At 41.0% G+C, this 27,502-nt stretch overlaps 9 protein-coding genes across 9 annotated transcripts; 4 read left to right on the forward strand and 5 right to left on the reverse strand.

The window, feature by feature from the left end:
• The first annotated feature begins 319 nt into the window (after nt 1-319).
• Bfra_007642 (uncharacterized protein) lies at nt 320-720 on the forward strand. The gene is made up of 2 exons (XM_037338013.1): nt 320-474; nt 609-720. Exons 1-2 carry the CDS (start codon nt 335-337, stop codon nt 688-690), a joined length of 222 nt encoding a protein of 73 aa, XP_037190076.1. The 5' UTR covers nt 320-334; the 3' UTR covers nt 691-720.
• A 265-nt stretch (nt 721-985) lies between these two features.
• Nucleotides 986-2,352, reverse strand: Bfra_007643 (putative moz protein represents a chromatin-associated acetyltransferase protein; the record flags this gene model as incomplete). Its single annotated transcript, XM_037338014.1, has 3 exons — nt 986-1,255; nt 1,307-1,537; nt 1,600-2,352. The coding sequence occupies 3 exons, from the start codon at nt 2,350-2,352 to the stop codon at nt 986-988; spliced, it is 1,254 nt and encodes a 417-aa protein (XP_037190077.1).
• A 2,381-nt stretch (nt 2,353-4,733) lies between these two features.
• On the forward strand, nt 4,734-5,097 carry Bfra_007645 (uncharacterized protein; the record flags this gene model as incomplete). Its single annotated transcript, XM_037338015.1, has 2 exons — nt 4,734-4,798; nt 4,857-5,097. The coding sequence occupies 2 exons, from the start codon at nt 4,734-4,736 to the stop codon at nt 5,095-5,097; spliced, it is 306 nt and encodes a 101-aa protein (XP_037190078.1).
• A 2,687-nt stretch (nt 5,098-7,784) lies between these two features.
• Bfra_007646 (uncharacterized protein) lies at nt 7,785-8,135 on the forward strand (the record flags this gene model as incomplete). The annotated part of the gene is made up of 1 exon (XM_037338016.1): nt 7,785-8,135. One exon carries the CDS (start codon nt 7,785-7,787, stop codon nt 8,133-8,135), a length of 351 nt encoding a protein of 116 aa, XP_037190079.1.
• Nucleotides 8,136-8,595: 460 nt separating this feature from the next.
• On the reverse strand, nt 8,596-9,918 carry Bfra_007647 (putative short chain dehydrogenase reductase family protein; the record flags this gene model as incomplete). Its single annotated transcript, XM_037338017.1, has 4 exons — nt 8,596-9,368; nt 9,419-9,504; nt 9,562-9,799; nt 9,852-9,918. The coding sequence occupies 4 exons, from the start codon at nt 9,916-9,918 to the stop codon at nt 8,596-8,598; spliced, it is 1,164 nt and encodes a 387-aa protein (XP_037190080.1).
• Nucleotides 9,919-10,921: 1,003 nt separating this feature from the next.
• Bfra_007648 (uncharacterized protein) lies at nt 10,922-12,234 on the reverse strand (the record flags this gene model as incomplete). Its single annotated transcript, XM_037338018.1, has 4 exons — nt 10,922-11,543; nt 11,630-11,743; nt 11,790-12,000; nt 12,054-12,234. The coding sequence occupies 4 exons, from the start codon at nt 12,232-12,234 to the stop codon at nt 10,922-10,924; spliced, it is 1,128 nt and encodes a 375-aa protein (XP_037190081.1).
• Nucleotides 12,235-15,900: 3,666 nt separating this feature from the next.
• Nucleotides 15,901-19,184, forward strand: Bfra_007649 (putative gas2 domain-containing protein; the record flags this gene model as incomplete). Its single annotated transcript, XM_037338019.1, has 2 exons — nt 15,901-17,055; nt 17,100-19,184. 2 exons carry the CDS (start codon nt 15,901-15,903, stop codon nt 19,182-19,184), a joined length of 3,240 nt encoding a protein of 1,079 aa, XP_037190082.1.
• A 2,627-nt stretch (nt 19,185-21,811) lies between these two features.
• On the reverse strand, nt 21,812-22,299 carry Bfra_007650 (putative rnase iii protein; the record flags this gene model as incomplete). Its single annotated transcript, XM_037338020.1, has 2 exons — nt 21,812-22,044; nt 22,092-22,299. 2 exons carry the CDS (start codon nt 22,297-22,299, stop codon nt 21,812-21,814), a joined length of 441 nt encoding a protein of 146 aa, XP_037190083.1.
• Nucleotides 22,300-25,352: 3,053 nt separating this feature from the next.
• Bfra_007651 (putative ribonuclease iii protein) lies at nt 25,353-27,502 on the reverse strand (the record flags this gene model as incomplete). The annotated part of the gene is made up of 5 exons (XM_037338021.1): nt 25,353-25,668; nt 25,715-26,684; nt 26,748-26,935; nt 26,997-27,216; nt 27,271-27,502. The coding sequence occupies 5 exons, from the start codon at nt 27,500-27,502 to the stop codon at nt 25,353-25,355; spliced, it is 1,926 nt and encodes a 641-aa protein (XP_037190084.1).

Genomic DNA, 27,502 nt, shown 5'->3' on the forward strand with positions numbered 1-27,502 from the left:
GGGATACTGTGAATAATGTAATTATGATGGAATACAAGACATAGCAAGAGCTACCTTCAATGAACAAGCCTTAGCGAGTGGTGTGGGAATATAACAGAAGTTGAAGCTGAAGCTTGCTTGGAGAGAATGTGAAGGATGAAACTCACCTGCAACCAAATGACGCAACCTCGCTTCCTCTTTATCTTCATATCCCTTTCACTTTCACTCTCACCGCTAAGCCTTCTTTGCCCCAATTCCTATCAAAACATGTCCTCATAGTCATCGTCTCATCGCCACTTCTCAACAATCGACTTCGAAATCTCAATTGACACATTTATAGCAAAATCCACTTCACATGTCCCAGCCAACGATGGTCATATCCAACAACGATCTACGCCTCAGGTGTTGGCAACAGCTACTTCCCCGATCCAACACCAGCACAAGCCGATTCACACATATTCGAATCACCATTCGAATATTCCCACATCAACAACCGTATGGCAACAGCCATATGTTTTAACAAAATCTCAACAACGGTTGTACAATAGTACACCAATTTCAACTATACAACCACGGTACATCGCGATGTCCTATATGCAATCAATAACAAACATGTCAACTTCCAGCAGGCCGGGCCTTGCTGGCAAAATTCAACCATCGAGCTGTAAAGTTCTACACTACTACAATGATTTCCAACTTCGTCAATATTGACTACGATTTATCTGAATTCGCACCAGATTAGGCTCACTGAGAAACGAAATGCGAGGGAGTACCTCGATTTGTAAGTACACTCCTCATTCTGTGATGAGATGACTGGACTTGGACATCTTACTTATTTTTCTTTTTTTTTCGGATTGAATATCTGGAGACTATCCAATATTGTATTATTATGATTGTGTTCATGTAGTAAAGCAAGAAAATGGTATGTGGTATTGTGTTCATCAATTCTAAAATAGCGCAACGTGTATGAGGTATCTCGTAATCCGCTCAATTCAACAAAAGCTCGCTAATTGGCAGCCAAAATCTCCGCGGCTCCTTGCGAAGGTAAATCCTGAATGTGTTCATCATGTTTCGCATGCATTTCTGCCTCTTTCTTCCTTCTCTCCTCATGCTCATGTGCTTTATAACTTGCATATCTCAAGCTTGTCAACACCATGAATGCCATGAACAATATTCCCATGACTGATCTTCGAGTGAGTACCCATCGGAGACCTTCTATCTCAGATTTGGCGTCACTATTGAGCATGACGGTTATTTTGTAGTTTAGTTCTTGGATCTATGTTGCTGTTAGAAATCACAAGGAGGCGAAAATACAAGAATTACATACTCCAGTTTCCATTGTTCGCTGTTCTTGTCGCACAGTCATTTTGCGATCGTCAAACATTCCTTTTAGATCATCTTTGAGTGTGAGCAACTCTTGAGTGAGCTTTTGATTGAGAATATCGACTTCATGTTGTAGCAATGTCCGTTCTCTGCGCATCTTCTCTTCGCTCGCCTTGCGATTGTTTTGTATTTCGGATTTCAACTCGGAACATGCTGCGCGGAAGAGGTAGATTTCCTATGGGACTAACTGTCAGCAATTGTGCAAAAGTAGTGGCTAACAGTGATTATGTTACTAACATTTTCTACGTCGCTCTTGCTAACCAGACCGTCTTTGGCAACATCCAAGTTAATGGCTAGTAATTCCCTCACTGCCTTCATAGAGGTAATACTCTGATCCTTTGTAAACCCCCCTTCCTGAACCTGCTGTACCAAAGCATATGTATCAAAGTGATGAACATAAGGTGGGGTTTGGAGATGCGGTGGTTTTGATGCGTTTTGAACTTCTGCAGACTCAGGTGGTGGCATATGTAATACTGTTTCCAGTGGCGCCATTTTACCGGTATTTGCAGCAGCTTGTTGACGGGGCGTCAATGGATCCGGACCTTGAGTGATTTTAGATCTCGATGTAGCTCCGGAATCACCAGCTATAATTGAGGCAGCCTGCGTCTCTTCCGATAGTGGCGCTGCAGAAGAAGGACCCTTTTCTGCTTTCCCTTCGTAGTCTTTAGCTTTGTTTGCTTGCTCTGACTCTTTTCCCACTTTTGCATCATTCCGACTCTCTTCTTCCTCTTCCTCGACCTCGATTTCCTTCTCCGGCACAAATACTTTTACATTGCTTTCATTCTCTCCCTCCTTCAAAAAAGGCTCTACAGCTTTTCCATGTCTCTGCACAAAAACATCCCTCCTGTTCTGGGTTGTGCCAAATTGTCTTGGTCGTTGTGTTCGATTTGCTCGTCTGGATTGTATTCGCACTCTAGGAGCAATGGGTTCGCTAGCTCGAATTCCTCGAAACAATGTGGGATATAGAAAGGTCAAGCGCGTTGCAGACATAATTCATATTGGTGAATGTAGAAATCCATGGAGCTTCTGCTCAACAGATTATCTTTGTATGCCGATGATCCTCCCGTCCACGTGGAATGTGGGATATTCAGCCTTGCTGCAAGGCTACGGCTCATGTGCACGGGTCTTTGTTGCTCTGAAGTCCTTCGATTACAACCGCTACGGGTTTTCGGACAACAAGATATCTTGAAAGTCTCATTATCGAGAGTTCGATATTAGAATTGACATGTGGTGTTCACTGATTATCTGGATGTGGGATAGTCTGCTGTTTAGTCAGAAGCTACGCAAATGTGACACGTGAATTCTTTCGTTTCTACGCCCTCGCGTTTGGATTTTGCCTTGATTATGTATGAAATTCAACGTTCAACACTGATTTCACTTGGATGATAGTACCCAAAACGTTTTCCATGATGGCTCAATGCATTGCTAAGGTCTGACGATCACGACACATCCTTGAAGATAATTTTTGAGGCAGTGGTCGGCTCGCTGTGTCGCCACACCATTGCAAAATGAAACAATATCAACCAGGCTTCAATCATATCTTCCCATTCCCAATCACTCTATTTCAATAGAACAGTAATTTCCCTTGCAAAATGCTTGATCATCTCTCAGCACTTAGTCTCACGGCGGCTGTAGTTTAGTTTGTGGACTTTGGTTCAAAAGTCAACTCCACTGCTACCGAATTGCATCACTCCTCCGAGGGAGCCTTGGCCAACAATCTCGAACTCTCAACGATCATCTCGGATCTCATTTCTTTTAGCAATGATTTAAGTGCACGAAACACTAGCCAAGGGAAGTATGCCCGCAATAAAGTCGAGCTAGCGCTCATCGGTCTTGCTTCTCAGTGTAAGGAAGTATCAGACAAGGTATCAATATGGATGGCTCTTGGTCACGAAATGAGCTTCTTGTCGCATTCGAAAAACTTACCAAGAGGCATTTACGGCCAGGCAGGTTTGTTTTCTTCATTGACAATGTGGATGAATACATGGGAGATCAGCAGAGATTGCAAGCCTTTTGAAAGCATTTGCAACATCCCCAGATGTTAAACTTATCGTCTCGAGTCGGCCTTGGATAGAAATTGAGACGTTTATCGACCCAATCCCTAGCCGATTACTGCCATTACAATACTTTACCTGAACAGACGTTCAAAGTTATACTTGTGACTGAATCACCAACCATCCTCATTTCCGCGTCATACAAATATGCAAACGTTATTGGCATCTTATCGAGAAAATATCCAGCAAATCTAGAGATGTTTTTCTCCGGGTTGTCCTCGCTGTCAGGGAGATACTGAAAGGGTTAACACATCAAGATACAATTTCTGAACTGAAAGCTAGACTGGAAGATAGTCCACCTGGACTAGAAGAAGTCTTTGATCGAATACTCAATACCATCGAGAAATGCTATCGCCGCCAAACATCACAAATCATTCAAATGTGTTTAGCTACCAAGGGAATATGGCCGGTAATAAACTTTGCATTTTTAGATGGGGAACAGAATAATCCTGATCATGCATTGCTCGCAAAAACCCCATGGTCAGTAATCACTACGAAAGAGAGAAATACATTACAAGAAAACGAGTTAAAGCTCGTTGTCGTGACTTCCTGAAGTTCAATCCAAACTTCCGTTATCTAGCATCCCCTGATTGTTTTTTTGTCTTTCTGCACAGAACAGTGGAGGAATCCTTCCTGCGGCCTGCTATGCAAAAAGTTTTGTTGAATTTGACAAAATGTCCATTTGATCCTCATCTATCACTGTGTCGCTCATCTACCATGCAGTTGAAAGTCTTCCCACCGGCCGAAGACCTGACGTTTAGCTTAAGATGCAATCGTAATTGTGGTAGCCCACTAGTGTCAAAAATATCATCTTTTATACATCACATCAAAAAGCCAAATATTCGCTGCAATATAACAGTATTCGCACTGATTGAAGAGGTTGATCAAATTGCAACTGATCGGTCTGCTAGCGATAATTCCATCGGATTTTTGATAATGGGTTACCAAAGGCGCTGGGAACACGGCTGGATTCTGGCTTTGTGCGTGCAGCGTCGTATTTCTGAATATTTCTGGCAGAAACTTCAAGAGAACTCGGCTTTGGTAAAAAATCTTGATGGATGCTATCTCCTTTATATTGCTTTGCATCTCAATACTGTCTTAGTCTTTGATGATCCAAATGACGCAGATGATTGGGTGACAATAGTCAATTTACTCTTAAAAGCCGGGGCAGATCCGAATCAGCCTTCTACGATGCTGTCCGAACCCACGCGAGAAATCACTCTTTTCCGCCGACTCAGATGGAGGAAGACCTAATCAACGGAACATAGGCTGCATTTATACAACTTTGGTTTGAGGAACAAATACAGGTTGGGCATCATGTTAGTAGTAGGGCTCGGACAGAAATATTCAGATTGTTTCTCGATCATGGAGGCGACCCTTCCGTAAAAATCATTTTTCGACAAGAATAGAAGGGTATGATAGAGACTATATGTACTACAGCCTATCCGAATATCTGGAGAATGCGCTTCCCGACTCAGCTGACTCCAATGACCTCCTTCTCGAACGAATGAGGGTAAATGAATCAAGAAACAAAAGGCGCAGGGTGTGGAGGTGGCTTAATCCATTGCGTGTTTTAGAATACATACAAGGGGGCGAAACTGAAGTCCTAGACTTGATTTTGATGTATCTCAGCATTATTAGTCTGGAGATACTACAAATTTGCAATTTTGGTCATCGTTAGGAAACAGATAGGGGACTCAATTACGCTGCTGTCTTGGTGTTATTTGGAACTTGTTTTATAATCCGGCTATTTGGTTCCCGTGTAGTTTCTCTCTTAATATTTTGAATGCTTTATTCAAACTTCAGACTCATGAAAAATCACAAAAGAAACTTCGACGCTCCACTTGCTCACATCTTCACTTCCCAGTTTCAACTTCACTTGTTTCTCCGTGACTCAACCATCAAATCAAACAATTCCATAACTGCGGATGTCGTTTTACCTGCACAGTCTCAATCTCAATGCATCTACCCCAAGACTTCTTTCTCAACCAAGCGTCTGACAAGAGTTATAAGTAGTCTATCACAAATTCTCTCACTAGCCATCTTCGCCCCTTTGATTATTAGCATATGGTTCAGAATCCTAAATCTGGATTTAAATCTTCAAACCAGAGAAGAAATAAGAAAATCCTTACATCAATAGCCGACGCACTGAGATCCTCACCTCTTTTGGAAGCGAAAGTTCCGCTACTTATTTTTTTGTTTTCCAGTATGTTATTTATTTGTTTTACATTTTTCTTCCTCTCTCTTCTCATTACTCTCCTCCTTTCCAATTCCTTCCCCCGAAGCCCTCATCTTCACTTTTTTTATTCCCCTTCCCCTCGTACTTGACTCATTTCCTCCCCCATCTCTATCTCCCCTCAATTTCCATCATCCCCCTTTCTCTCCATAACATCCTAACAAACTCTCCCACCTCTCCACCTCTCCACCTCTCCATTTCTCATTTTCTCAGCCTTCGTTCCTCCCACATCTAAACTCCATCATGTTCATCATTAATCCTCTTATTAATTTAGAGTAGACCGCTATCTCTTTACTCTCTCGTGCTCTTGGACTTTAAGAGAGAAAGAGAGGAATAGGGGGGAGATTTATAAAGTGGTCCGAATCTGTGAACAAAAGAGGAATGAATAATAATAAGCGGAAAACAAGTGTAAAAAATGAACTCTTGATTGATACTTCCTTATCTTTCTATAAGATCACTTTTTTATTCTAGGTAGATAGAGAAGCTTAATGGGGTAGGATAGGATAGGATAGGACAGGATAAACATGACAGATAGAACGAACAAAACGAGATAGAATGAATCCCCATCACACTTCCCCAAAAGCTATAAACATGAAGATTCCACCGTTTCCACATCTATCCGCATTGGAAGACCAATCTTATACGCTCAACTCTGTACAATTTTGACACTGAAATCATTTATTTATATCTGCTCAATATATAGGCCCTATTATACCACAGATAAACACACACACACACACATATATATACATTCTAGAACCTTAGACTCACCGAGACGCAACTCAATCCACAACTCACCCCCTTCATCCGAAGACCCAGTGAATCAAGCATAACGAATTGATAAGTTCACCATACATAGACAGCTAAGTCATTATATCATTGTGATCTCATCACATACATACATACATACATACATACATACATACATACATACATACATACATACATACATACATACATATAAATATACATACATACATACAGATATACATAACCTCAAAACCCTCTTCCATGCCAAACCGACCCACGCGAAAGAGATCCAGAGGGAACGAGACAAAATGAAGTAAAATAAAATATAATATACGAATAAAGATTGATAATTCAAATCCAGAAATACACTACCTGTTATCCCTAGAATCTCTTTATTACTTATTACTTACTATAGAATTTCTATATCTCTCTTATTATATTCCTATTTTTATTCTCATCCTTATTTCTATTCCTATTCTAAATAATTTACTTACTACCCTCTACTTACTACTTATTAATTACTATTTATTATTTACTACTTATTATTCATTACTTACTATTTACTACTCATTACTCACTACTCACTACTCACTACTCATTACTCACTACTCACTACTCATACTCACTACTCACTATTTACTATTTACTATTCATTACTTACTATTCATTACTTATTATTCACTATCCCCTTACCCCTAACCCCCTACCTACTACCCACTACTCCATCACCATCCCATGCTCACAACCATCTCAAAATAACACAACACAACACAACACAACACAACACAACACAACACAACACAACACAACACAATACAACACAACACAACACAACACAACACAACACAATACAACATAATAAAATCTCACTCCACCCCCTCATCTCCTAATTTCTTAGTTCAGTATCACGAACAAAGAACAATACTTTACTTACCCACCTAGTATGTAATGTCTGATTGGGAAATTGTTATTTAGTAGTCTGGTAGTCTAAATCAATTGTTTTTACAAAGAAGAAGAAGAAGAATTATAGTAATAGCATCAGCAGTAAGAACAATAACGACAATAACAACCACAAGAGCAGAAAAAGACAGAACAAGTCCAGATAAAATGAAATAAAGTAAAATAAAGTAAAATAAGGTAATAAAAGCATTACTTCCCTAGCACAGTAGAGCACATCACAACACAGTATCGAAACAACATTACAATCTGCACTATAAATTCCAACGCCCATCCTATCTATCCCATTTCTTCCAAACACTTGCTATCTACTTACTTACTTACTTACAACCCACCTTCCATCTTAGATTTCCCACCCGAAATTCAAGCCAGAAACCCACAAGTAAACTAACCACCAAATCCCAATCCAAACAAACAACCTCAACATGCCGAACCCCTCCCAAAACAGGTGTTTCGCATCCCGAAGAGGAAGTCTCGACAGCAACAGCCGTGACAGACCAACCATCGTTCCTCCCCCGAGAATTCGCTCGAATTCCCTCCCCTCTCCCTCTCCCATCCAAGCCAGACCCTTCAATCTCAGCCGTAATCAGCAGAACATCAACGCAATCGAATCTCAGAGACGACGATTCGAGGAGTTTCGCACTCAGAGACAGAACATCAACGCGATCGAATCTCGGAGACGACGATTCGAGGAGTTCCGATCCCAGAGACAACGAAGAGGTTCAAATCCTGATGATGGAGAAGGAAGCGGGGAGGATGAGAGTGGAGATCAATAAAAAGAAGAAGAAGAAGTTGCAGGAGTTAGAGGATCAGTTGGAGGCGGAGAATAAGGAGAAGGGAAGAAGACCTTCTCAGTAGGTGGATGAAGTCGAGAGAGCGGTTGACGGTAGGCTGATCCGGGTATTTCCTTTGCAGTTTTCTCCATTTCTTTCCGGCGGACTCAGGTAAGTCTCCAAAGTATCGAAAATCTCCAAACACCCTTTTCCCCAATAAAAATATAAAAATCTATCTTTGAATTTTAGTAATCTATTGACCAATTTATGAACGTGAATATTGACTTGCAGTGAAACCATAAATTTTTTGAAGAACTATTGTGAAGTCCATTCTTAAAACTAAAGAAACACTAGTTAGTGTGTAATCCGTCTATATGTACCCTTCCAACCAGGACCTTGAGTTTCCCTTACATTTCTCCCGTCTCTAAAAGGGATGTAGATTCCCTAAGACGTGATATCGACATTAAAATAAAGCCGGTATTGATCCTTCATTAATAGAATCCTGACTGCCACTACGCTTACGCTGAGATCTGATCTCAGCCAACGCCGCCTGATTAACTGCACTTTTAGTGTAGATATCCACCGCACAACTAACTTCCACAAAATCTTCCATCTCTTCACTAACCGTCTTGAGCTTTTCTTTGACAGATGCTATGCCTTCATAGCCCACAATATGTCTTGCTGGCGGGTTCTCGTGGCCTCCAATCGCCGTCAAAGCATGAACAGTTTCCATGACCAGCTTATCTCTCGATTCGCTAGGTAGATTAGGAAACCTCGACTCAATGGTACTTTTCCCAGTTTGTGGTTCCATCCGAGTATCTGGATGTGAATTTAACACGTGCGTCAAGACTTCCCTCAACTGTGGAGCCGGATTATTCTGAGGCTCATATTGTGGTAATTGTGGAGCGAAAGTAATTTTGTTTGTGAGGAGTGGGATCTCTTTATTCGGTTGAACGATTGTCAATTTTATGTTGAATGGAGCAATCTCATATGTCAGCGCATCACAAAATCCTTCCAGGGCCCATGTCGCAGCACAATACATGGACATTCCAGGTGTCCCTATGTGACCAGTAATTCCAGTAAGAATAAGGATATGACCGTCGCGTTTTTGTCGAAGATGAGGTAAAGCAGATTTGATAAAATTGATCTGACTGAAGTAGATGGCTTCGAATTGATCACGAACGAGACTTTGAGTAGCTGGATTTGTCGACAGTTCTTCTACCGTACCAACCACAGCTACACGGGTATCAGCATAGCATTGAAATGAATGTTTCATAATAAAATACCTTCTGATGAAGAGCACAACAGGATATCGATACGACCAAATACTTTGATGGCCTCTGCAATAGCTGCTAAACATTGTGATTTGGCCCTATCAAAAATTCAGCATGAATTCATCCCACGTTATGGAAACGGAAATTTTAATGACCTTCCATCAACCCTAATACCTCGAATTCTATCTTTCCATCCCTCACACTGCTTCTTACTACTATTGCAATCATTAATGAGTTCCTTGAACTCTATGCATCGCTCATCATCCTCGATTTCACTTGGCGGTAGACCAGCAGCTACATAATCGCCATGCTTGAGGAGGAGTCTGATTAACCGAACAGACAATGGAGATAAAGCAGAAGTTAAGAACCAAACTCGGGGTGAGTTATGTGTAGCTATTATTTCTTAGTAGGGGAACAACTGTAAGCAACGAATGGCACTACACACGAAATGATGCAACGGGGATTTTTAAAGGACTGTTTGAAGGGCCAGCTTCTGAGTTCTTTCGTTCCATTATCAGATGATACAGATATCCAAAGTATCTCTGTAAAAAATCGAGAATGATATCACGATTGAAGTTTGCTTTGAATGATGAGCTATGAGTGAGGTTTGAGGTGGTTGAGGAAAAGTACAATGAAGAGGAGATGTACTTAGATCACGTGAATCGTTCTTTTGACAAGGGTAGCCTCACGAGATTTGCGCTAATTCAATTGAATCAATGAAAAATCTGGGGTAAAGCTACACCATCTCTTTCCTCTCACCTCACTCAGATAATAACTTTCCTACATCACAAAAATCACAACTTCCATGATGCATTCGAAATTTAGTTCTCTGATTGGATATAGGCCCAGAATGAAGGATGATCGATCTCTAAGCAAGTATGTCAAAGTTAGTTGGTTTAGAATCAATCAATTCTGTAACTTTTTCTGTTAGTTTGATCATCTCAGAAGAATCTTTCTAGATGCCTTCGATCGATTCCTCTGAACTCAATATCATAATCTCCACAAATGTAATTGCTCACTTGTGAAAATGGTTTTACTAGCTATCACAATCAATAAACACGAGCTCCAAGCGTCTAACCGTCTAACAGGAAATAATATCAAAATAAAACCATCTTATTAACCTTTCCTTCCTTTGAACTTTGGAGCAAACGGTAAGAATAACGACAAGCCAGATTATATTAGACTGATCCAGCAAGCTAGCAAGTATACGCCATTTCATTCCCTTTATTCCTTTCAGCCCGTTTTCTTGCATTCTATCTCCGTTCCAAATACTCAAACCCCGGAAGAAGCAGTGTGCGAACAATGAAGAGCCCATGCTCACCAATTTTGAATCAAGTAGAATAATGATAACCGATGACAACAATCAAACTACTCAAGCAATACAAAGATGTAGAGAGCTCCATTTACCACAAGCCGCAAAACGAGATACAGGATTGATGTCTATTTCCACCCGTTACCGGCGACAACGGTCATGCATGTGCATAATCCCAACTCTTTGATTGTATACATGGACATTTATAAGAAGTATGCTGCAAGACATCCAGCAATGGCAGCAAAACTCAAACCAATAGTGGCAGCACCTGCTGTGACTTGAGTTGGTTTGGCAGCAGCCACAGTACTATTAACATTATCTGCAGATCCAGGTCCCGAGGGCGAATTTACACCATTGGCTACCGTTGCAGGCCCGAGACCTAAGGGTGGATTTGTGACATTAGTAAGGGTAGTAGATGCAGAACCCAATTGCGAATTTGTGCCGTTGATAATGATAGCGTTACTAGCACCTGAAATAGTAGTATTGCCAGTTCTGGTGGCTGTACTGGTATCAGTTCCAGTACCAGTGCTCGAGCCAGTGCCGGGTGATCTGCCAGAAGATAAATTAGGCTTGGAGACCGTTTGATCGTAATGGGCACAAGTATTGTTGGGCGCTAGAGGACATGTTGTATAGGTGCAGATTGATTGCAGTTGACGTCCTTGTTTGGGAATAATAGTCGTTGGTGGCGAGCAACGGTAACCAAACAACTGTTGGAGCGAGTAACCGATCATCGTGAGATCTGAATCAGAAACACCAAAGGATGCAGCGGATAATGCAACTTGTTCGATGAAGTAATTGACTTCAGCATCAGAAAGATACATGAACCTACTCAACGTTGTCAGAAATTTGCCTTGACTGATGTGGTGAACTTGGGTATAAAAGGTAAGAATATCATGATCAAGTTGACGTACTTATGAACGTTATACTGAGATGCAGAACCAGAATATCCCGGGAAACCAGGGCCACCTTGTTTGGAGCATGAAAGTAGTACACCAAAGTACTGGTAGAGATGGGTCAAGAGGGAACTATTATGATTAGTATTATTTCGTATCAGTTGTCAGGGAAGCTCACTATTGATTGGTTGTATCGGAATTGGCAGGCTGATAATTACGGAGACTATCTGCTCCTCCACCATCGAGGAAGTTGACAGACAATGGTTTGTTCCCTCCATTGGTAGAGACGAGCTCACCGTTGAAGTACGGCAACAAACTGACTTTGATACCATTGTAAGTTCCGTTGGTGAGGATACCAGAGACCTTGATACTAGGGGCTGGTTGATCTCCTGCAAGAGATTGATGAGTGAAGAGTATTGCAGAGTTTTGCATGGGGACTTACCGATATTACCAATGAGAGCCCTGTTGACCACATGGACTAATAATTTCTTTTGATTGAAAGCAGTATTGTCCTTGAACAAAGCAGTGGTATAATAATCACAAATACTAGTGCCTGCCGGACGTTGGGTAACAGCTGTACCAACAAGGCTCAAAGTCGCCACAGCAAGAAATTTGAAATGCATGATGAGTGAAGTTTTAAGACGATTCAAACGGCAAGATTCAGATGATAACGCGGGAAGAAGGATCAAGTTTTGATTTAACCAAAAGTGATGGAGCAAAAGCGATCAAGTAATAAAGCCAGCTGGATGTGATGATGATGTTTGTAATGAAGAGAAAAAGAATTGGACTGGAAGAAGAGAAAGGCGTTATGAGTGGGGATGTAGATAGACTGGGTGGGTAAGAAGACTTCATTCTTTCCATAATATGTGGTCTTTGCGAATTGGGAAGCGACGTTACTGAGTTTGAGCAGTTGCTGACTTACTATCAAGCAGCGAGGAAAGAATTGAACCAAGATGCGGAGCCAAGAATGAAGCCGAAGAATGGAATCGTATCTTCGTTGAGAATTTAGCACGAAATGTCTCTCCCCCAAAGAAATGAAGCTTCCCAGAAACAATACCGCTAGTCAAAATTTCAAACTTTTTTCCAATAGCCAGTGCAGGTGCTCGGGAGAACAATCCTTTGACACCTACACTAGCATCTCCTATAATTATCGACATCCGGGAACTGTAGAAAAGTGATTCCATGTTAAAGCACCGGATATTTGAATCAATTTTCTGTATCGATTGTATGTATTGAGGGCAAATCCGTACTTCATTTGCAGGTGTCATTTCAACGCAAATTTAGGATTGTCAAAGTCGACGTCTGTTTTCGTCTCATCAAATTCAGATAATTGCAAATCGAAGCTCCAATTTTTTTTATTTTTAAAAAAGAAATCTAAAATTGGAGTTTACCCCCAGAATGATTTAGATCTTTTCGTCGGCTTTAGAAAATACAGATGGCAAGTTTCTTGCGATCCGTTCATGCGCCGAAAGATGCATCCACTCCTGATTGTGAGAATATAAGAGAATATAAGAGAATATAAGAGAATATAAGAGAATATAAGAGAATATAAGAGAATATGAGAGAATATAAAAAAACAGTAGAGAATAGTAGAGATGAAATGGCACCGGCCAAAGATATTGCCCAAGCGACTACTCGAGTTCCCAGGAAGTGTCCAAACCCGACGGAAGTAAGTAATGTATCATTCTCCGTTGCAAGTCTCTGGAGACATGGACACATACCGCTTACCTGAATGACTCTATTGCCTCGAACCATATCGTTGATTCATTCGTTAACATGACAGATTGACAACGACTAGTCAGAGGCCATATCGGACACTCTGTACTCGTGTATCCTATGCATCATCAACACACGAAGCACAAGAGCCCAAGTGACGCACATCTCACATCTCCCACACAGCCCCATCTAGCTAAGCTGCTACACCGACCTGTCTACAAACAGGAAGTTGCAACTCGATAACATACGTACCTAGTACACCTCAATCGTCGACCACCCAACATCCAGCAAGCAAACGATCAGCCCTGTGAACTCCCCATCGAATCCAATTCCGTATCTCGTCAAACCAACAAACTCACAGATTATATTGTATTGTATTGTATTGTATTGTATTGTATCATCCTGTGTAAAGAAAGGTTCAAGATCTAATCGCATCACATCACATCACATCGCATGACATACGGTGTGTAGGTGTGCTCACTCAAGTGTACTCACACACCGGATGTACGTATGACGAAGTTTCAGCTCGTCATCTCTCTCGTCATCCCTCGGAATCCAGATCTGGTATGTGGTATGCGGTTTGTGGGATTTGGGATTTGTTGCAGACTTGTACTCGTAATTATAATCGGTGATGACCTACTTGAGGTTGGTGGCTGGGGAAGGATTAGTAATATGGGATTTGATGTTCGGTGATGTATCTGAATAGTTAGTAGTAGTATAGTAATATTGTGGAAAGACTCTTATGAATATGTATATTGTCTAGATATTTATTGTATTGTATCGTATTTCATTGGATTATGTTGTATTGTTAGTATATCTTTCTTCTTCACCGTTTGACAGACACCGCATTTATGCATTGATGACATAATGAATGGTGGAACTCAATGATGATAGCTTCGGCGCATGTTTTGGTGGGTACATGGAACATGATTCTAGAAGGCGTTTTGATGGGAGTGGAAAGATCAAGGCGATTTGTGTATGTGTAGGAGCGTATGTGGTGTTGTAGATGGGATTTGGAGTATTGACTGTAGCTGACTATGGTCTGGACAAGGGAATACGAGGTGGACTATAGAATATTGACGATGGATGGTATGGATGGTATGGATGGTATGGATAATATGGATAATATAGATGGTATGGACTGGACTTTGGTAGACTGTGGAGAGGGATCTCCCGGGATCCCTATCGGTGGATGGATATATGAATGGATATATGAATGAGTAAATCTGCTCATCCATCTCATATACCTACAATGCCGGCATACGATACACATACCTACCCAGGTACTCGGTCAATAGTGAATTCATAAAAACAAAGTCTATCCTCACGTCAAAAAACCAAGAAACCCATTCGTACTTGGTATAGAGACTTGATTGTTTCATGAAATCCAACTTACCAAATCTTTCCCAAATGTCTAATAATAATTTCACGAAATGCCGGCACGGAGATATCTTATCCACATCTGTCAGATCCCCCCAGCCACTTTCAATCTTTTCTCCATGTTCCACCCATGCTTCAATCTGCCTACATCGTACTAAATATGAGCGAGGGGCGGAAATTTGAGGCGCATTTTCGACCCAAAAACAAAGAAGAAAAAAGGTCCCATGAAAATCGGATCGACCACATTCAGATTAAATTGAATTGTAGCGTCACAGTAATAATTTCATAATGTGATATTTTATAACTATTTTATGATTTTATGATTTTATGGTTTGATCGGTTTTATCAATTTTACCAATTTTACCAATTTTACCCAATCTTGACCCAATCTTGAACCAATCTTGAACCAATCTTGACCCAATCTCGAGCCAATCTCTCTTAGACACATACAATTCCATCAATCAACCGTCAATTTGACTTGTACTTTTCGACCACTTCTACCATTTCTTTTTCCTATTTGCTTATCCTTTACCATTTACCACTTGCTATCCTTTTTTTTCACTCAAACTGTCTCCAGTGTCTCCTCTTTATTCCTTGCACCTACATTAAATTCAACCTACCTCGTACCTATCAATCATTCCATATGCTCTCACCACCAATCTATTATACTCGTTACACTCTTTATCGTATTCCTTGAACCTTTCCGCTTTCCGAGAGCTCCATCTCTATCCATCTCCATTCATCTCCAATCAGCTCCATTCATCTCCATTCGTTCACACAGAACAATTGAAAGGGGCAAAAAGAAGAAGAAGAAGAAGAACAAGAACAAAAAGCAAAACTCAAAACTTCCAAGAAGTCTCCACACCAAGAAAGAACGAGATCACAGATTTAAGAACATCGTCTCGTCTAGTCCCTTCTGCAAGGTGCGGTGTTCAAGACAGCTTGTGTACAACGACCCACCCTAAAGAAAATCATGCAAGCAACCGCCTTGAACGACGAACTACGAAGCCTGTAACAGGGCGTCACTCGAAACAGCTTGCATTACCTTTCACCTTCTCTTTATTACCAAAACTACCATGTTTCAACCTTGCTTATGCTTGTAGACCATCACTCTTTTAAGGTCTCTTGTGAGCAATGCGCCTGCGATTTCCTCATTAAATTAATACACCTCTAATCAGAAAACATAATCAAACATGGAGAGTACAACAGTTATGACTCCTTCTACCTCGAGGCTTGCTCCTCCAATCCTACACCCAAGATCTTCCTCAAGAACAAGATCCCCAAATAGATCCTCAAGTCGATCACACGTTGCCGATGACCTCCTATCCGACCTCACTCCCACCACAACCCTGCAAGCTTTCACTACACCCACAGGAAAATTGAAGACGAGCATCGAAGCAGCTTCTCCTGCGGATCGAGCATTTGGCATACGAGCAACTTTAGCATCCAAGAAAGTACAAGAGTGGTTGGATGAATTATCAGATTGGCCATGGCCCAAAACTGGAGGATCAGCGGGATTCGAAGCTCCCGTCACTTCAAAGAAGATAAGAGTATCACGGCCCAAGTCGGACAATGAAACGGAACAACAGGATGAAGAAGATACAGAGCCACAATACTGTGGGAGTCTCTTATTCGATCAGGTTGTACGATATGAGTATCGGATAGAAGAAATTGGAGAAGGTATGGACGATTTGAAGGTGGAAGAAATAAAACGACGGGTCTTGGATACACACTTTTCTGCAAATTCTCGACCTTCCTCTTCTGCGTCTACCATTGCCATACCGGCTTTCCTTGCCTCGTATACGATGATGGATGATTTCACAGCTATAGTTACGGCCACGGTATTGCAGGCATTACCGAATTTGGCAAAATTGACGCGTTTATTGGACATATGGGGTATTCGGCTCTCTGTACTTCGAAGAGTGCCGCCTTTGTTGCTGGGGTTGGATGATGCGGAGATGGCGTTAAACTCGGGATGGCAGGCTATAAAGATGGCAGGGGCAAATGCTACTGGTTCTGGTGAAATGGGGGATACGGTTCTTTCTCGCCAAACTTTCGAAGTCATGAAAAATGTTTTACAGGCCAAAGTTACGATTCTTGGGAGAGATCTGGATTATATGCTGGATACCTTGGAAGGCAGGATGGACACCTTACCCGATAGCTGGTTGGACCGGATGGAAAACCTTGAACGGGATTATGGCGAATGGGTCGTTTCAGCAGATCGTAAAATTACGGATGGAGAATTGGCCGCAATCGCGACTAAACAGGCCGAAAATGATGCGGCGTGCGCAGAAGATGCTAGAGCCCTGTCAACATCTGCGATAGAAAATGGTCCAATGGGAGGAAATGTGAATCTTCACGAAGTGGAGCCCACTACCCCCTTCAATCTGAGTCTGTTAGTATCTCCAACGGGTTGTTGTCTACACCAGCGAAAACACCAAATCCATGCGCGGCTCAAGTTCAAGGCCACGAAGCTACGCAAACTTCAATTTCGAAAAGCCCATCTCCTCCACAAACACCATCTTCATTATTAGATTCTCATAACTTGCAACAAGCTGGCAGCGGTGCGCTTTCACACACTCCATTGACTCGCTCGTCTAGCGTCAGGAGCTTCACCAAAGTTTCCAAATTCGGACACACTTTCGCAAATGCATTGAGACGTACCATTTCGAATGACGAATCACCACAAACTTCGAGTCAGGATTTACACATCACAGCTCCAAAAATTTCTATACGACCATCATCGGCGATTCTTGATACATTTCCGAGTCCAACTATGAAGTCCCCTACAGGATCTAGACTGCCAAGATTGCGTAGTTCGAGCTCACCCCATGTCATCGGAATAGAACGGGGATTCTTTGCTTCCAAGGATTCAACCACTTCTCCAAAGAAGGATTCTGTCTTGAATGCGCCAGCTTCTAGCATTGCTTTAGCAAAACAGCTGGGCATTTCTTCCACATCCCACGAATCGGCACAGGATAGTCATGTGAAAGCCCAGAATATGAAGGCACCAGCATATCTATCTAGCGCGTCTCGCAATTCCACAATAGCTAGCAGTGACGGTGCTTCAGAAAGTGCTCAAAGGCTTGGTCCTGATGGGATGGAATTCGATATTTTAGATGCACAGATGGAAGCACGCAGACCTTCCATAATTGTTGATGCTTCAGATGATTCACTCTCGGACCGTTGCGAATCTAAGATGACGCCAGAGGCCAGTCCAAGTCCTGTCGATCATGACTCTGATGGAGCATCTACAGTCACATTTGAAGATTCCCCTCTTCCACGAAAATGGTCACATGATCTTCAGAAATATGATAACACTCCACCTGGCTCTCCACCAGGAGTCCCAACCAAAGCTATACGCCGCCCTCGTCAACTTCTCGAAAGTCCCGATTTCTCCCACCTAATATCCACACCCGATTCCTCTTTTTTTCCTAGTGGCAATGCTCTCGAATCTATCCCTGCCTCGCCCGTCAGCAACAACAGCGATGACCAAATGCAACAACAAATTAGTTCTCTACTTCAATCAATTCCAGCGCATATTCGGCTTCGCTCCGAACCAGAAGAAAAGGCAGATACTAAAGGAATTCGTCCTCGGAAGACTCGTCGCTCGGTTACTCCCTCGATGCCTGCAGTTCGTTCGCAATCTTCAATTGGCAGCTTACGTGCCCCAACTCCATCATTTACCCTCGCTCCTGCGTATGCAAAGAGTGGCACTCCGCGTCACAGACCTCAGAACGGTAATCCAGAGATTAAAGTTTATCATCTATCTAGGTCAAGTGGTGAAAAGCCAATTAAGCTTTTTGTTCGCTTAGTGGGCGAAAATGGTGAAAGAGTCATGGTACGTGTTGGAGGTGGTTGGGCAGATCTTGGAGAGTATCTCAAAGAATACGCAAGTCATCATGGACGACGAGCGCCAGTTGATAACGATAAAGTTGAGGTTCAAGATTTACCATCACGTATTCCATCTGGTGGTTCTACTGTTCGTGATAATGGTCGTACTACACCTGGACCTGGTCGTAACACACCTGGTCCACGTTCTGCATCTGCGATGAGTGTTCGTCCATCAACTGCTGTCGATCGACCTAAATCATCCCTAGGTGTTCGCAAAACAAGGAAATCTACATTCTCTTCTTCTGATGCGGTGCCTCCTCTTCCAGCTACACCATTTGCTGAAGTTCAACGGGAACCAGATGCGAATCAGACCCCTCAATCAGCAGTATCTAGAAGTTCGTCAAGACTGGATTGGAATGAAGAAGATACTTCGTTAGGTCTTGCTGGACCAAGAGGTAAACAAAAGGAATTAGATCAGAAAGATCTGGAATGGGTTGAAGGTATGAAGGAGAAAGTCATGCTGGCAAGTACGGAGAAGGAGAAAGAAAGACGTAAAGGCGGTCATAGACAAAGTCTGGGAGAAATGGATAAGGTTGGAGGTACTAAGAGGTTGTTCAGAAAAACTTCAAGGTTAGAGCTATAAGCGAGGAAGTCGACATCTTCTTGCATTGCGATTGGATTATTGTTTTGTTATTGCATAGCGTGCGTTGCTTGCTTGGGAAGGGAAGGAATTCATTTCATTTGTATGGAGTGGAGATGGGAGGATACTGAGTAATGGGATGGGTGGATGGACGGGTATATCTCAATGAGGATCTAGCTGGCTAGCATGGTCATGATATGATATGTCATGCATGATTGACTAGCGGATACATTATATAGTTTTTTGTCGTCTGGAGTATATTCTTTCACGGGGAACAGGACGGATTTGCTGGGGTAGGATAAGACGGGATTGATGGATTCACCTTACAGATTATAGGGTCCATTGTTAATTGGAAGGTCGGACATGGACATAGGGTAGGGTAGAACAGAGCACAGCATAGCATAGGTAGCAATCAAAGCATGGAAGGACAGAACAAGGATACTTTGACTTGACTTAACTTGGGATACGAGAGATAGATAGGTACCTACTTGAGGCTTGCAAAGAAGAGCACATTTTAGATAAGGAATATGGAATATAGAATATGGAATAGAAATAAAAACCCCTTTTTTGTTCCTTTAAGATTTAGTGACATGATTGAGGTTGATTGATGACGAATAAATGGGATTAAAGGGACAGATAATAGTATCTGAGGAGATGACAAAGTAAAGAAGATGGATCAGTAGTGAGTTTGGGATTTTAAACGAGAATGGGAATATCATTGGTAGATGAAGTAAGTAAGTAAGTAAGTAAGTAAGTAAGTAAATAGGTGAATGTGTATGTGTATGTATGTATGTATGTATGTATATATGTATATATATATAATTATCTAATCATCTAATCACATCCTGGTTTTTGTATTTATAATAAGGGAAGGGTGTAGATGTTATTTTAGATTAGATTAGATTATATTATATTATATTGTATTATATAGAATTAATAAGTAGATTGGGTTTGGAAATTGTGATTTAGGCGGTTGTTGGGATGGTGGAGGGGGATGGTGGAGGGGGATCATGAAAGGGGGAAGTTTGAGAAGGGAATGATGGATGGATGGATGGATGGATGGAGGGAAATGGTTTTTCGTTTTGGTGGGGAGCTTTCTTGAGAAGTTGGAGGGGGGTGAGAAGTGTGAGGAGAAGTGTAAGGAGAAGTGTGTGGAGAAGTGTGAGGAGAAGTGTGAGGAGAAGTGTGAGTAGTATGAGAATATGCATTTGTGGTATTGGTATTGTTATTGTTGGAAGTGAAGAATAAATGTTTGAGGGGAGGGAAGGAGGGATTGGAAGATTCGTTCTTGGGTTTGGGGTTTGGTGCTCGGTGTTAGGTGATTGTGATTGTGTGTTGATCTGTTGATAGAGAGGATTTCTGGAATGGTATGTCGAGGTTGGTAAATCGTTATACTCGAATACATGGTTGTGGAAAGGATACAAAGGATGATTCATCATGTTGAAAAGTCGATTGAGGAGCAAATTATAGGGAGTCATTCGAGCTTAAGCGAGCTGACTCCGCAATTTAGTCGTGGAGTCTTTCAGTGTTATGGTTGGAGTTGGATTGCTTAGCTGTCAGGGAAGGAGAGGGGAATGATTTATCTCATTCTTTCCTTTGGTTATTTGTACACTACTATTTTGAGTGGTTCGAGGCTCTGTGCTGTGCGTAGCTTATATTTTGGAAAGCTCTTTTTGCATGATACAACTGTAAGACTGATTGATTATTAGGTACCTATTTAATTTGATAATAGTATTATATCTTTGGTCTTTGAAACGTCACAGTGATATTTCATTCCGCCTTCTCGTGGGTCTATAAAGCATACTCACCTACACTAGTTCGTGTTGGATATACTTACATACCAAATCATATTTCTTTCTATTTATAAATCAAAATATAAAGGGTTATTCATATGTATTACTTTATACTTAATATACTTATCTATCAAATAGTATTTCCTCCTTCTTCCCATCCCATCACTTCTCATCTCCAAAACAATCCCGTGCAATCTCCCACTCACTCCCTCACATCTCAGAATTTCTATTTTTCCTCCTCAAATACTTCAAAAATCTCGCACCGTCTCCTCTCTTAATCACAATACCTCAAGCTTACTCCCTCCCGCAAGACCTGCCTTCTTGGCTCTTTCCGTGAAGTACGCGATAAAATCTGCACCCAGGGTTACCACGTTTACTTTATCCATCTCGCCTAATACATTTCCACCCCTCCGAACCAGAAAATCCAATAAAGCACCATCAACATGAAAACCCTCAATTCATCTCACCATCCCACTCCTTCTCCCCGGGAATACCTACATCTATGCATATGAATACATTTTGTTCAGCAACTAGTGGAAGAAAAAAACGCAAAATATGCATGTTTCTCTCTGCTCAATATTGCAACGCACAGTAATCCCAGATTCAAAAATGGTTATGGCTAAGAGTAGTTATTCAGAAGCTGTGAAAGGATGTTAGACTCGTAGAGTTATCACTTAAAGTATTCTAACTCTTGTCGGAAGGATCAATGAAGTTGATTCTGAATTGAGAATACATGATGGCTTATGAAGATCTATCTGATATCATAAGAAGTCTTGGAAATGTGTCATGATATGTGACATATTTGAGTATCTTGTTATCTTGAATCGAGATCGACTTCTATGCTGATTCAATATGCAATGCTCTAATGACTCGACCAATCAAGTTGAAATCCTGCTCCGAATCTAACCAGATAGCTCCGATCAGAGCTTCGACTGTTGTCGCAACCGTGTATGTGGTCGGCTTGCGCTGGCTAGCTGGGAGAACCATTTGATCCACCAAACCGTTTTGCTGACCGATGGTCCCAAGGTTTTGATTTGATGCATTCTTTGACACACATTTTTGAGATGTTGCTAATATATGGTCAGCGATCGCTCATGGTCGCGAGTCTATTTCTTACCAAGTTTTGCGCCCTCTAAATACTTAGTATGGACGAGCTCAAGACGTATCAATGCATCTCCAATCAGGGCAAGTCTTCTGTTGCCCTGCCGCTCGATAATCGAATCTGCTCCAGAAACAACTCCACTCGTTACAAGTGCTTCTTTGAGCAATTGCTCTTCCTTGAAGTCGTAATTCAAGTTATCCTGCACGAACGTTTTGAGACACATGGTTGTGGGAAGGGACTGTGTGAAAAATTATTGGGAGAGAAATTTGATGTTATAAAACAAATGTAGTTTTGATGGGATATATCACTGCTATGTTTCTCGCTGTCCATGACACTTCTTATACCACAATTATCATTGAGTTTCGACTCCTACTTACTTCATCTAAAGCATACTCGAATAAAAGAACGCGTCAAAAGCCAGGATTTCGTATGTCCATGACATCAATGAGCTATCATGAATGTACAAACCTTCGGCATACCGATACTGTGATGTCTTTTGCCAAATACGATGAACCCATTTTCCCTCATCAGGAAGTTAAGTGTTGGATAGGAAGATATCAGATCACAAAATCTTGGATATACAAAGTCAAATGAGTTAACTCAAATTCTATCAACCATGTCAAGAATTAGATAAGTCACTTGTTGATCTACTGGCGTCTGTAGGGCACGAATCATAAAAGTATATACTGCTGAAAATTCAGGTTAGGGATATTGAGGTGCCGAAAGATTTGACAGTCTCAGAAGAATCCATATCCGTAAATTCTTTTGCCTTGTGAACTCCATGAAAACATATCAAATATATCAACACATATTAGTATTTACTGAATATACAACTTGAATAATGGGGTTTTATCAGAGCGGGTTCTTCTTCTTACGATGCGAATTTTGACTTTATTAGACGGTAGGTATGAGTTTTGCCAAAGCTAGAGATGAAACTTACAAAACTTCTCATCATATCACGAGGAAGTATCACATATCTCATGAGTGAGTCACCTTTGTACATGGTATGTAACATTGCGTATGTCCTGCAATCATAAAATAGTTCCAGTTCTATCTGCTCACGAAGTTGATAGGTGCAGTATCACGTATGCAACTTCTGATACTGGGAAGATTCAAATCCTCAAGGACTTTGTTACTTCTCTGTATAAAAAGAGGCGTTGTATTTGAATGGAATTAATACAACGAGCAGGAATATTAAGTTTCATGTGATTCTCCCTTGTAAATTGATGACTTCCAACGATGCTCTCAGCCCATTCCTGATATGTAAAAGGCTAAATCATAGTTTGAAGTCCACGCATATTGCCGGAGAGTTCTACATTCCTCCTTAACGAAGACGTGTTAGCTGGGTAGTCGGTAAGCTTGAATTTCTTGAGGCCTATTGTCTTCTCTCAAAAGCTATGAATCACTTTAAGTCACTCATGGTTTACTAAACTCGCTTTATTAGCTTTGAAGTATAGGGAAACTTTCTGAGCTTATTATGTCACTGTGCAAATATTGAGAATTATCAAAGAAGTGAGAACAGGTTTCGGAAAACACAAAATAAGGTTATCTGCGAATGATGAGAGATGATGTGAAGCTTGTCTCCAATCAGAAAAGACGGCTGTTTGCTTGATTTTGTATGTTATGGATGATGATGCTACTTTAGAATCCTATTTCGAATCATCATCGGAGAAGAAATCAAGATTTGATATGCTATGAGGTGAAATATGTCACGAAGCAAAGGATCAAAGGCATATCTTGAATTTGCCATGATATCTTGTCATGTTGAAGCAGGATTTTCCCCGCAATGGGGGGAATTCATGCAAATGTTTAAGCATGGGAACCAGATATTCATGCATATGATTACATTTCCACAGTTCAAAGCTCAGCATTGGGATGCCCTCATGGAAGGACGTGCTTTGCATAAAATTGGACTTAGCGGTTGCTATTTTCTTTCTCTTCTGGTAGATTACTCGTCAGAAAAAGCAAAGTTTCAATGAAGTTAAAACCCATAAGCCAGAAAATTCAGGCATAATATGACAATGTGGGAGGTTGCAAAGAGAATGAAATGACTTCGGAAATGTATGTCAGTACATTTATCTCCTTTGTTCTCATCATGAACCGAATTAATATTCTCGAATGGATTACAACGATTAATGCTTCTTTTTTGATGTAGATTGCACGGTAACTCCGATGAATAGCCTGCGTTTCATTCAAATAACTTAATACTATGTTTATGTCGAAGTTCAAAAGCAAAATACTTGCTTGTTATGGATAGAGTTCCTTGTATATATTAGTATATCGTTTATAAAGAAGAATATCTTGCGTATAACTATTTAGAATTTGATTCGTGTTGTATACAGATTCGGTATTTTGTATTTCAAATATATTAGTTTGATTGCCTCTGCAGGATTATGCCCCGGCAAATCACCCAATACCATAAATTGCTACGTATATTCGAGTAGCTAGCAATCTCTTGTATACATGTTAGATAATTCTGCGGCCAATTTTGACACATAATTAATACGAGTTGAGCCGGCTGTGATAGACAATCACAAGTTATTACCTCGACATCGCTACGACCAAGAGATTAGTATATGAGACCTCACGATCAAATATTACGTCATCGCAATCGCAGCAGCAATATTGCAATACCATATCCAGGAAGACAGGAAAGTTATTTCAGACCAATGGCTTGAGCAGCCTATGCTCCCACAAACAACCAAAAAATATGAATATCATAGAAAATCTTTGATCTCAAAATATCGATTATTATATCCTCTTACCACAATCACTATATGTTGTAACTAATTATATAAAAAAGAGTTTAGTTCTCGAGACTATTTCAAGCATGCCTTTTTCTATCAAGAATAGTTTTTGCACAAAGTTTCTAACTGGATAGAATCTTTGGAAAACGCCTGAGGTCAGTGTTCGTTTAAAGATTGTGCTATATCACTCTTCTAGCAAAACTAAACGGACTCCAGAATCTTAACCTCAAGCTTGCCGACAGTATCAATTACAAAGGCCATAGGTATCATATTACTGGAAATACATTAATCAACAGTAGAAGTGATGAATCTGACAATGAAAACAACACAACAATATGGATCACCAAAGATCAATTCATAGAGAAAATCGAGAGTCTGGCGAGGAGAACAAGATGTTGTGAGCCACCAGGGTCATTCAACTTCATGATAATTCCTGATCTATATTGGCTGCAATCAGCCCCCTACCAAATCATTATGAACTTGTGAAGATTGTCAGTGCCAAATGATCAATGTAGCCAAGCATTCACTCTTACTCGCATACATCAAAGCCACTATCACCTGTGCATGCAAAGAAACTATCCACACCCCTAATTACTCCAGAAAAATTGCTATCTTGTTGACCAGAGATCAACTCTAGAAGCTGTCGTGACCCACTAGAATACTGTAAAATTTGCTTCGTATCAAATTGCTCGATAGGAAATGTCCAGAACGGATCTATTTTTTTCTCAAAAAGAACCGTTACAATCGGGCAAACAGCAGAGCTGATGTCTCTCAGAATCTTGCCTTTTAATTGATCAAGACACTGGACAAACGATAAGAATACGGTGTCGTTGCTGGATGAAACACTATATAGTCAGCTATCAGAACACACCTAGGCTGAGAACAACTTACAGACTGTCACTGGTATAGACCGCTGATTCAGTAGCAATATCATCTACTGGTAATGGTAGCAATCCGATTATACCGTACCCAAACTTCCTAACCAAAATTTCGAATCGTTCGCCCAGCTTTCTGATTTTGCTGATATTTCGAAGCTTTTTTTGGTATTCTGTAGTACCAGGATCTAAGTTAGGATGCAACAGATTAAGCATTTTCTTCGTGACCTGGCTTTCATCAAGATTAAGAGGATTTCCCATTCTCGATGCACTATTTGTCAAGATACTTTGACTCGTGGTGTTGACAAATCCATCACTTGTTTTGTTATGTAACGAGCGACTTTCAGTATAAAGATGGTAAATGTGATACCTCCTCTCAAAAACATTATAAGCAATCTTCGTATTGAGATGCTCAACTTGTTTCATCCTCTCTACTATCGTTAAAGAGTTTGTTTCCATGGGTGATTTTCCGGCCACCGAGCGCCGTCTGATTTTAAGCAGGCTTCTCAAAGATACTAGTGACTCCCCACTCCCGATCGCAAAGTATAGCATCTTCAGTTGATTAAAGATAATGTCGTCTGGCTTTAGACCTGGAGAAGCTATTTTCATCGCCATATCAAAGTCATCATTGGTAAACGAAGAGCCCAAATTATGACATCGCTCTTTTTCAAGTCTCATATAATCACTCAGATAATCGGATATTGACACCCGACTATGAACGCTATCCATATGCGATTTTCTTTTTCTTTTCTTGATAGATATTTTAGAAGCATTTCCAGGCTCAGAGATAGGCATTGTTTGACAAGCGTCATGACTATGGGCTGAGCCACTGAAAAGCATCGGAATGGATGCCGTTGGGTCAACAGAAGATGCTGTGTCTAGAGCTGTGGCATCTTGTGTTTGGTTTGATGCGGCAGCATCCTGATATTGATGGACAATATCCGTAGCCTCGGAACTGATGGTTGTATTTAGAAAGTTATCGCCTGCTATATATGTGTCAGCGCAAGGCATGGCGTTCAGGCAAAGAGAAGTTTCTACAAAATACTGACGGAACACTTGAAAACAGTTATAATCGTCGATCGGATCTGCTATTAACATCTCTAACGAACTGTTTGCTAAATATGTGCTCGGTGTTTCGTAGCTGAATGTGCACTCGTCAGAGAAGCCTGGAACCATGACTACTGCATCTTCAGGAAAAATTTTCCTTGGATTTTTATCAAGAATCATAGGGTCTATGCTAAAATTATTGATTAGATTGTTTTTTATGCAGTTTTACAAGGATTTCATTCACAACTTACAGAAGACGGTGTACAACCTTCGTTATGATTGCAAAGTTCTGACCACAATCCAGCCAAGCAGCACCGATGATTGAACAAAGTGCTAGTCGCAAAGTAGTAGAGTTCGCTTTTCCATTCAAACTTTTATTCAATTTCAAGTGAGTAGCAATTCCAAGGAGATTTGCCCTTTCCTCCTGATGTTTCCTGCTAGCAATACAAGTTGACGTATCACTCGCCACAGCTTCCTTGGACGTTAGAACAGCACGTATCATAAGATTCACCGTTTAGAACGTACCGCGCGACATCCCATCAACAAGAAGCAGTTTATGTCGTATAACCAATGGAACAATACTATCTCCAATGTGGGCCAAGGTACGATTGCCCTCGTATTCATTCTTCTTTTCCCAGTCCCCAACTTTGTCTCCTGTGAATCCCGGCGTTATCAATGCGCTTTGAAGTAAATCATACTTGCAAAACATATAATCTATACTGCTTTGTAGCCATTTTAGATATTGTTCGTCCGTCAT

This window comes from Botrytis fragariae, assembly GCF_013461495.1.
Source record: "Botrytis fragariae strain BVB16 chromosome Unknown tig00000112, whole genome shotgun sequence".
NCBI classification, from domain to species: Eukaryota; Fungi; Ascomycota; class Leotiomycetes; order Helotiales; family Sclerotiniaceae; genus Botrytis; species Botrytis fragariae.

Excerpts from the sequence above, each read along its gene's own strand:
- Bfra_007642 (XM_037338013.1), top strand. The coding sequence starts at position 335 with ATGTCCCAGCCAACGATGGTCATATCCAACAACGATCTACGCCTCAGG. Across the intron at positions 475-608 it reads ATATTCCCACATCAACAACC|GCCGGGCCTTGCTGGCAAAA; the intron begins GTATGGCAACAG and ends AACTTCCAGCAG.